This window comes from Muntiacus reevesi, chromosome 10 (assembly GCF_963930625.1).
Source record: "Muntiacus reevesi chromosome 10, mMunRee1.1, whole genome shotgun sequence".
In the NCBI taxonomy this organism is placed as follows: Eukaryota; Metazoa; Chordata; class Mammalia; order Artiodactyla; family Cervidae; genus Muntiacus; species Muntiacus reevesi.
This window is the reverse complement of record NC_089258.1, coordinates 82394998-82404569: the sequence shown is the minus strand read 5'-3', so window position 1 is coordinate 82404569 and position 9572 is coordinate 82394998. Positions and strand designations below refer to the sequence as shown.

At 45.0% G+C, this 9572-nt stretch overlaps 1 protein-coding gene across 3 annotated transcripts; it reads left to right on the top strand.

Moving 5' to 3' along the window:
- Positions 1 to 59: 59 nt before the first annotated feature.
- Positions 60 to 4043, top strand: RPL15 (ribosomal protein L15). Of its 3 annotated transcripts, XM_065947047.1 has the most exons (5): positions 60 to 123; positions 545 to 727; positions 828 to 964; positions 2173 to 2488; positions 3539 to 4043. In XM_065947047.1, exons 2-4 carry the CDS (start codon positions 556 to 558, stop codon positions 2476 to 2478), a joined length of 615 nt encoding a protein of 204 aa, XP_065803119.1. In that variant the 5' UTR covers positions 60 to 123; positions 545 to 555; the 3' UTR covers positions 2479 to 2488; positions 3539 to 4043. The 3 variants fall into 3 exon arrangements, with proteins under 3 accessions (XP_065803119.1, XP_065803117.1, XP_065803118.1); XM_065947045.1 differs by having other exon boundaries at positions 2173 to 4043; XM_065947046.1 differs by lacking the exon at positions 60 to 123 and adding an exon at positions 275 to 299 and having other exon boundaries at positions 2173 to 4043.
- Positions 4044 to 9572: the final 5529 nt, after the last annotated feature.

Sequence of the window (9572 nt, the reverse complement as noted above, 5' to 3'; positions counted from 1 at the left end):
TCCCATGAGGCCCTGCGCCTCCGCCGCTTTCCACCGGAAGGAGGCTTGCTGTCGTCGGGGGCGGAGCGCCAAAGGGATTGTGGGAGAGAGGTTCACTCCTTTCCGTCAGGCGGCAGCCATCAGGTAGGCAGTGTCAGGATATTCGCGGTTTCATCCGCCGCCGATCTCCCTCCACGTCGGCCATCCAGGCTCGGGGGCCCTGCGTCCTGGGAGCTTCTCCTGCCTCCTGCGCGGCGCGGGTTTGATTGAGACGCGGGGTAGCGCGGGGCGCGGAGAGGCGGCCCCCCGGACCGGGCTGGGTAGGGGATGCGGTGATGGCGGCGCGGACCCGAGCTGGGCCCGGGGCGCGGGGAGGGAGGCGCGGGGCCTGAGGTGCGGGGAGCCGGGTCTCGGGCGTTCGAAAGCGAGGCCGGCGGGCCGGGAGGAGTAGGCGTCTTCACCCGCGCCGCGCCGCTCCATCCCCGAGCCTGCCTTGTGTCCGCCGGGCGCTGAGGCGGACGGCTGCTCGCGGCGCGCGTGCTGTCTGACGCCCGCGTATCCCCAGGGTGAGCCGACATGGGCGCCTACAAGTACATCCAGGAGCTGTGGAGGAAGAAGCAGTCAGACGTGATGCGCTTCCTGCTGCGGGTGCGCTGCTGGCAGTACCGCCAGCTCTCGGCGCTGCACCGCGCCCCGCGCCCCACCAGGCCCGACAAGGCGCGCAGGCTGGGCTACAAGGCCAAGCAAGGTGAGGGGGGCCCCGGGGCGGGGGGCGCCTGAGGTGGCGGCGTGGGAAACCCGTCCCGAGGCCTCCGCCCTCACGGCCTCCCTGTCGTCCTCTCAAACAGGCTATGTCATATACCGGATCCGTGTGCGCCGCGGGGGCCGCAAACGCCCCGTTCCTAAGGGTGCCACCTACGGCAAGCCTGTGCACCATGGTGTCAACCAGCTCAAGTTTGCTCGAAGCCTGCAGTCGGTTGCGGAGGTAAGAGACTTCTTGAGTGGCTTGCCTGTTGGTCACCTCCTGGAGGTGATGGAGAAGGATCTGGGCTGCTGTTAGGTGGCTCACTTGTACCTAGATGAGCCCTGTTGTGTTTGACATGTGGTTTGGTGATTTTTATTTCTACTAACCTCAGTAAATCTTTTCCAACACCTACTTAGGGGGAAAAGTGCAAGACCTTTATAGATGAAGTATTTTTTTTAAAGACAACTCCCCGTCAACATTAAAATTGGAGACGTGGGAAGATAAAGCCTTTTGAAGGGGAAGAGAAATACATAACATTGTGTTAGATGTCATCCAGTTTGGTTTGTCGTGATAGAATTCCCGTTTTCTAACACACAAATAAATACGTGGAATTAGGTTCTGACATGATACAGAAAAGGGTTTCTCGCCCATCTTCCCCCTCCCTCCCCCCAGCTTAAGTGGTAAAGAATCTGCCTGCAGCGCAGGAGATGCAGGTTTGATCCTTGGGTGGGGAAGATCCCTTGGAGGATGAAATGACAACCCTCTCCAGTATTCTTGCCTGAAAAATCCCATGGATGGAGGGACCTGGTGGGCTACAGTCCACGGGGTCACAAAAAGTTGCAAAGACAACGACTAAGCACAAACGTGCAATCTGGTTGAGTTGCTACCAGAATTTAGTTTTCATTTGGGAATCTCCCATAGGTCATATAAATTAATGTGAACCTGTGGAGCCTAAGCTTTTAAAGGGCAATTAAACATCTTAAAGAGGAAGTCTCCCCAGGTGTTACTTGTTATGATTGTGTTTCTTGATTAGTAAATTAAGCTATGCTCTGTTGAAGAGGTTGTCCAACATGGGCCTGTTGCCCGCTATAAGCTAAAAGTATTTTGTTTTAAAAGGCATAGAAGGCCATGGAAGAGACCTTTGTAGTCTTCAGAATTCTCTTAAGTTTGCTAACACTTCCTTGTACTAGAAAAGTGCTGGGTTCCAGAATCCTAAGTTTGGTTAGCTAGATACTAGTATTCACACCTTAATTGGCAAGAAGCTAGTAGGAGAAAGGTCTCAAGTAAGCATGTCTGTGTTATTTTCTAGCTAAGTCTTCCTTTGTGGGGTCCCAGCCTGTGGGGAGATGCTCAGTGTTTGAGTAGTTTAAGTCAGAAGGCTTACTCTCTTGTCTATGTGCTACTGGGACGTGTGGAAGGCTGACTGGGGCCTTTGTTTCCTGTCCTAGGAGCGCGCTGGCCGCCACTGTGGGGCCCTGAGGGTCCTGAATTCCTACTGGGTTGGTGAAGATTCTACATACAAATTCTTTGAGGTTATCCTCATTGATCCATTCCATAAAGCTATCAGAAGAAACCCTGACACCCAGTGGATCACCAAACCAGTCCACAAGCACAGGGAGATGCGGGGGCTGACGTCTGCAGGCAGAAAGAGCCGCGGCCTGGGCAAGGGCCACAAGTTCCACCACACTATCGGTGGCTCTCGTCGTGCAGCTTGGAGAAGGCGCAATACTCTCCAGCTCCACCGCTACCGCTAATATACGTAATGTTTGTAAAGTTCTTAATCTAATAAACAATTTAGGACGTTCTTGTCTGCTTAAAAGTGTTTTTTAATTTGTCTGTTAAAACTAGTTGTCTGCAGATTGCTTCATTGAATGCATTGTCAAATTATGAAAGTTAAAAGTGCAATAATGTTTGAAGACTTATTGAAGTTACTTACACTTACACATATAAGTGTGTATGAAGTGATGGTGTATCTTGTTTTTAATAAGGGAAATGCCTTTGTTTTTGCTTTATTAGGGAGTTGATGTGTCCGTGTTTAAAATGCTGTTTGGTACAATAGGTGTAAAATTCTGTAAAAGAGGAGTACAGAAACTTAACCCTGTAGATTTGTTGATGCATGTGATGAGACCTGCAGCTTTATTGGGGTGATGCAATGCTCTGCAGTTTTATGGAGTTTGGCAGGGACAATGTTTTCGGTTAGATTTTCCTTGAAAATGTGAAGGGTGTCCTGATCTTTCTCATGATCATATGCAGAAAAATAACGAAATTTTTGACTAGGACCTACATTTAGGCTTAATCTAATACTACGTTTGTGTAACTGCTCCTTCTGAAAAGCAAAAAGTAATGCCACCATTTTTAAGAGAATGGAATAGAACTGTTGCAAGAGGGTTCTGACAAATGAATCAAATCCTGGTTTACCTAAATTAAACTGCCTTGGCCTCCATGGTACCACTGAAGTTCATATAAAGCTCCTGGTTCAGGCTTTGGGATCTGTAGAATACTGAACTTCATGCAAAATGGTCGTATATACATTGGTGTCGATTAAAACTGATGGAAATTGAACATTAGATAAGTGGCGGGGGGTAGTTACTAGCTCTAAGGTTTGTACGGTAGTGATGTTAGGATTGGGGGCTTGGTGTTCATCAGATCCCTTTCAAGTGTAGGATGGTAGGAAAAACCTGGATCAAAAAGTTAAATGCTTTATCTGTAGTATTAGTTTGTGACCATCATGAATTCTAAGCCACATTAGGGGGTGGGGGAAATAGAGGTGGTTATATTTAAAAGTATCATTGCTAAGTGTAGTCTGTTCTCTAGGGTCAAGTCACTCCATTCTTAAAAGGCTACTGAGAAAACTCATGTTGGTGTCAATGCAAGTTCAGCTGGCCTCCAACTTTGTGTTGTCTACAGTTCCATCCCTGCTCAAACCAGCCTCACTGTTCCAGACTTGCTGGGCCACCAGCTGTGACTGCGCTTACCACCTCATTCTGCTTGTTCCATCGTGTCTTCCCATAGACTAGGCTTCTGTTTCCGAGGGTGGATTTGAGTGTAGAAAATACAGAAGAGGAATTACCCCAATTCTTGGCTTGCTATCTTCATAAGTAGTTTGGTACTGAAGTTTAATCGCTGGTTTTCTTGAACCAATTTTTCTTTTTCAAGGATCTTTAAAAAGGCCCACTTAAGTGATTTCCAGAAAACAGGCTTGCAAAACCTTTTAAGACCTAAATTCCTTCCAACTCAAAAAAATCTTAAACCATATTTTGTGTGTAGAGGTTGTTCAACTATATAATAACAGAATAAATGTCTATTAAACCAAAACAAATGGACCTTCTGTTATCTTTTGTCATTTAATACTAGTAGGCTTTAACGCAAACCAACCTGCAAGAAGACGCAACAAAATGATGGCCGAAACAGTCAACAATTCAGGGGAAATGGATAGTACTTAGTTTTAATCGCACTTCTTTGGTCCTTGCATGAATTAGAAAAACTTGTTTGAAAGTTGTTTTTCCAACTATTAGGTTGCCAGTTGGGGAGGGGAGGTCAAAGGTCTGGGTTCCCTGTATTTAGATCACAGTCTGAAAAGCTTCCATGGTCTTCCTTGCCTCACCCTGTGGTCTCACTGCTGACGGCATTCTGTAATAGCTCTTCCCACTCCTGGCAGTTTCTCAGGCACTCCAGGCCCTTTCTAATGCCTGTATTGCTGGAACACTCATCAGATAATACCTGTCACCTCAAGCTTTCCCTGACAACTGTAAGTTGTACCCTTTGGAAAGATAAGCAGTTGGTTCAAATATGCCCCAATTGATGATTAGGATTTTGTTCAGCAGTAGGGCAGTTGGATTTTAACAACCCCAGAAGATGGAGACGTTTCATTAAGGAAGCAGAAGAAGCAATTGCCCAAGGTTGCCCAGTGGCAGTCTGAATTACTGGCCTCTTTAACATTTAAAGTTTGGTATGTAATACATTGACATGGCTAAAAATTCAAAAGGTAAAATTAAGGACTACAGTAGAAGTCTTGCTGCCTCTCCAGTTCCGTTCTGGAGGCAACGTGATCAGTATGTTTTTTCCCACCAGGAGATAACTCATAAGTATATAAATGCAATATATATGTTTTTTTTTTCTTTACCCAAATGGTAGGATATTACACATGTTGATTTCTTTTTTTCACGTAGTTATATATTTCTGAAGGTATCACTGATTTGACGGACATGAGTCTGAGCAAGCTCCGGGAGATGATGAAGGATAGGGAAACTTGGCACGCTGCAGTCCATGGGGTCGCAGAGTTAGACACAACCCAGTGACTGAACAACAGCATATCTTTGAGCTTATTTTATACCGGTTCATCAAGAGCTGCTTTGTTCTTTTTTATGAGCGCACACTGATAAGTTGTTTAATGTGGCCCCTACTGTTGAATATCTTTTTTTTCCAGTCTCTTTTACAAAAAGTTTTTTGCATATATCTTCATTTATCTATAGGATTAATTCCTAGAAGCAGAATGGCAGAGTTAATATACAGTATGTATATTACTGTATGATTCCATCTATATGACATTCTGGAAAAGGCAAAATAATGGAGACAGTAAACAGGATCAGTTCAGTCACTCATTCATGTCCTGAAATATTTCCTGAATATTTCCTTCCAATGAATTTCAGGACTGATTGAATAGTTTTATTTCCTTGCAGTCCTAGGAACTCCAAGAGTCTACTCCAACACCACAGTTCAAAAGCATCAATTCTTCGGCGCTCAGCTTGCTTTATGGTGCAACTCTCACATCCATACATGACCACTGGAAAAACCATAGCTTGGACTAGGTGGACCTTTGTCAGCAAAGTAATGTCTCTGCTTTTTAATATGCTGTCTAGGTTGGTCATAACTTTCTTTCCAAGGAGCAAGCGTCTTAATTTCATGGCTATAGTCACCATCTGCAGTGATTTTGGAGCCCCCCAAAATAAAGTCTCACTGTTTCCATTGTTTCCCCATCTATTTGCCATGAAGTGATGGGACTGGATGCCATGATCTTAGTTTTCTGAACGTTGAGTTTTAAGCCAACTTTTTCACTCCTCTTTCCCTTTCATCAAGAGGCTCTTTAGTACTGTGCTTTCTGTCATAAGGATGGTGTCATCTGCGTCTCTAGTCGCCATTGGTCAGAGGGAGGACGGAATGAGTAGGCAGAGCACCGAGGATAATTTGCGGCCAGAAGCCATGGTGTTTGATGCTCTGCTACTGCTGCTACTGCTAAGTCACTTCAGCCGTGTCCGACTCTGTGCGACCCCATCCCTGGGATTCTCCAGGCAAGGACACTGGAGTGGGTTGTGATTTCCTTCTCCAATGCATAAAAGTGAAAAGTGAAAGTGAAGTCTCTCAGCCATGTCCAACTCTTCTCGACCCCATGGACTGCAGCCCACCAGGCTCCTCCTCCATGGGATTTTCCAGGCAAGAGTCCTGGAGTGGGCTGCCACTGCCTTCTCTGGTGTGATGCTCTAGTGCTATATAATACCACTATACGTTTGTCTAAGCTCACAGAATGTGCAACTTCAAAAGCGAGCCCTACTGTGAGCTATGGTAGTTAGTGATAATATTGCAATGCTGTTTCATCAGCTGTAACAAATGTACCGTGCTGGAAGAGGACACTGATGATGGGTGAGACTGTATGCATGTGAGGGCAGACGGTTTATGAGAAATTGAACTGTGAACTTAAAACTGTTCAAAAAACAGTTTATCATAAATAGCAAGCAAGGGGGAAAAAATGAATGTATTGACAGAGATTCTGCTTGTCCAGTCTGATAGAACTGTCATCTACTTTTATTTTTACTCTTCTGAGTGTGGCAGAAGCAAAGCCACATGCCATAGCTTTTTTTCCTGGGCTTACAGCTGACCTATGTTTCACCCAGTGCCTTGTACTTTAGGTAGGGGTCTTAATGACATTCTTGCCAATACATGAAAACAAATGACACATCTCCTTCCAAGGCAATCAAGAGCTGGTAAGTCAATGAAGGCCAGTGATTCTGATCTCCTAGCTAGAAAATGGTAGAAAAAGCTGCTCAACCCCATCAGCCTGCGCAAACCAGCAAGCTTTGCTGCATTAAGCGACTGTTACCTGCACTTTTTCTTATGATAGCATAGCCTTGTTTGACCCTGACGAATTCAGGAAGTCGAGCCTGCTTTTTATAGTTGTCTTAGTTTTTCTTATGGTGACCTTCTATTGTAATCCTTTGGCCATTTTTCTATTAAAATCCATACACCTTTAAGTACCATGCTATATTAAATGAATTGTAGGTGGCTGCTACCTTACTGTTACTGCGTTTCATCATTTCTCTGCTCTTAAGTTTCTTAAAGGTGACTTTATATAGAATGAGCTTCCCTGATAGCTCAGTTGGTAGAGAATCCGCCTGCAATGCAGGAGACCCAGGTTCGATTCCTGGGTTGGGAAGATCCCCTGGAGAAGGGAAAGGCTACCCACTCTAGTATTCTGGCCTGGAGAATTCCACAGACTGTATAGACCATGGGGTCTCAAAGAGTTGGATACGACTGAGCTACTTTCACTTCACTTTACTTCACTTATGTAGAATAAGTTCTCAAAAGTTCAACTGTTTGTTTTACCCTTTCAATTCTAAGCTCTCCTTCCACCTCCAGATTCTGAAATCCCTCAGGGAAATTAGTAAGGTATATTGCATCAGTCAGGTACCAACCTCTACATCTCAGTGGCTTAAAATTATAAAGGCTTATTTCTTGAACAAACCCTACATGTTCATGGAGGGCTGATCATGGTCCTCATCCCAGAAACCAGGCTGTGGAACAGCCACTCCAGCACATTGCCAGCTGTCCATGGCAAAGGGCAAAGGCAGCATGGTACACCATGCCCCAGCTCAGAGCCTTTTCTCAGGAAGTCGTCGGAAGCAAGTTCCATGGCTCTACCTGAGTTCAGCGTGGGGAAGTGAGATTTCACCAGGTAAGAGAGAGAACTGAATATTTGTGAACAGTTGAGCTTTTATAAATATCCACCACTTGGAGAAAAATACGCATTATTTGGGTTTGTCCTAGAAGCATCACACACCCTGACATACCAGCAGTGAGGCGACATGCTACATCTACACACCACCAGCTACGTCTTGACCACCCCACAGAGACTCACCCAGAGTGGTAGCCTTTACCCAGGAATCCTTCCCCACCATCATCCTCCAGTTCAGCCTTGGGAGCGTTGGTTGGATGTTTAGCTTGTTCATAGATTTTTAGCTGTTGTTATTCATGTTGCAGTGAAAATAATCAGTATACATATAGTTTTCAACCATCTTCACATGGGAAAAATAAATTTAGGGCCTGCTAGGAAACACTGATCAAGTTTCCTAAAGAAAAAAAAAAAAAATCTGCTGCAAAGGTGGCATAGTTAGCCTGTATCTTTAAAACACATTATCAAAGCACTCAAATTTAATGAAGCAGCTAAAACACACACTTCACAGCTCACTCTCAAATCCTGGGAAAGGGCAATTCACTGCCCCCACCCACAGAAATTGATTAATCATTTAATATAATTAGTATGCTAGGAACATCTGAACTCATGTGCTTGCAATTCTATTGTCATTTGGCAGTCCTAGTTGGTTTAGAAACAGCAATTGATGGGTAACATAATTATCTAATCACTAAACTTCTTACTGCAGAGACCACAAACATAGTATTTAGGTTCCAGAGGTTGATTATTAGCTGAGTGAGGAAATTTCACGTATCAGAAAGGAAAACTGAAGAACTGATCATCCACAGCCCACTGGCTTCTAGGTAGGTAGATTCTGTGGGGGGGGCCTGTTAGAAGCCACTGCTGTCAACACATCTAGTATAACACTGTGACCGGGACGAAAGATGTGTAAACTCTGCCTTCCTCCCAGTTTAGTAGTTCTCTGATGTGTTCATGTTTCCTTTTTGTATGAGATATGTTGGTACAATGACTGCTTACAGATTTTGCTCCTCTATGCTCCATTCTATTCTTTTCTTCTCTTTTTTTTTTTAATACAGTCCATCAGTGGAGAACTGGAGGCTTCCAGAGTCAGATCAACAAAAAAGCCCAGGGCAAGACTAGGAAGGGCCAAACGCAAAGCTAGAAACCACCACAAAGCTGTTAGCTGCCAACGGAAAGGCTTTAGGCTTTCCTAATGGAACGGTGTAACAGTAGAAATTAGTATGTTTAATTATGCAACAATATAATTGATTTTTTTTCTATTTGGGTGATTTTGGTGGTGTTTCCCCCCCACCCCCTTGCAGCATATGGGATTTAGTTCCCTGACCAGGGATCGAACCAGCGCCCCCTGCATTGGAATCACAGAGCCTTAACCACTGGCCTGCCGGGGAAGTCCCTCATTGATTATTTTTGTGTGATTTGTAAAATCCGTCTGAAGTTCTGGAAATGCTTTGAGTAACAGCATTCTCATTGTTTCAGGATGGTGTTTTTGGTCTTCATGAATCTCATCAGGTGTTAGAAAAGCCACTGCCTTTTTAAATAAAACAAAACTCATCTCGAGGTCTGGCAGATTTGTAACAGATTTTAAGTAGGGTTGGGAGGTTGGACTAGTCAAGATTGCTTTGACTTTCAAGGGCTGTTAGCGATCACCATGGCCACCTCCTTGACACTCCCCGCCACCCACCCTGACAATACTCTGTAGTGTAGGTGGGATCAGGAGAAATTATTTGAAGAAGATTTTTATTAAATCTACAGGGCTTAATTGGTTTGGTTTGTCACTAAGTCGTGTCCGACTCCTGAGACCCCCTGGACTGTAGCCCGCCAGGCTCCTCAGTCCCATGGGATTCTCCAGGCAAGAATACTGGAGTGGGTTGCCATTTCCTTCTCCAAGAGGGTTTAATTGTG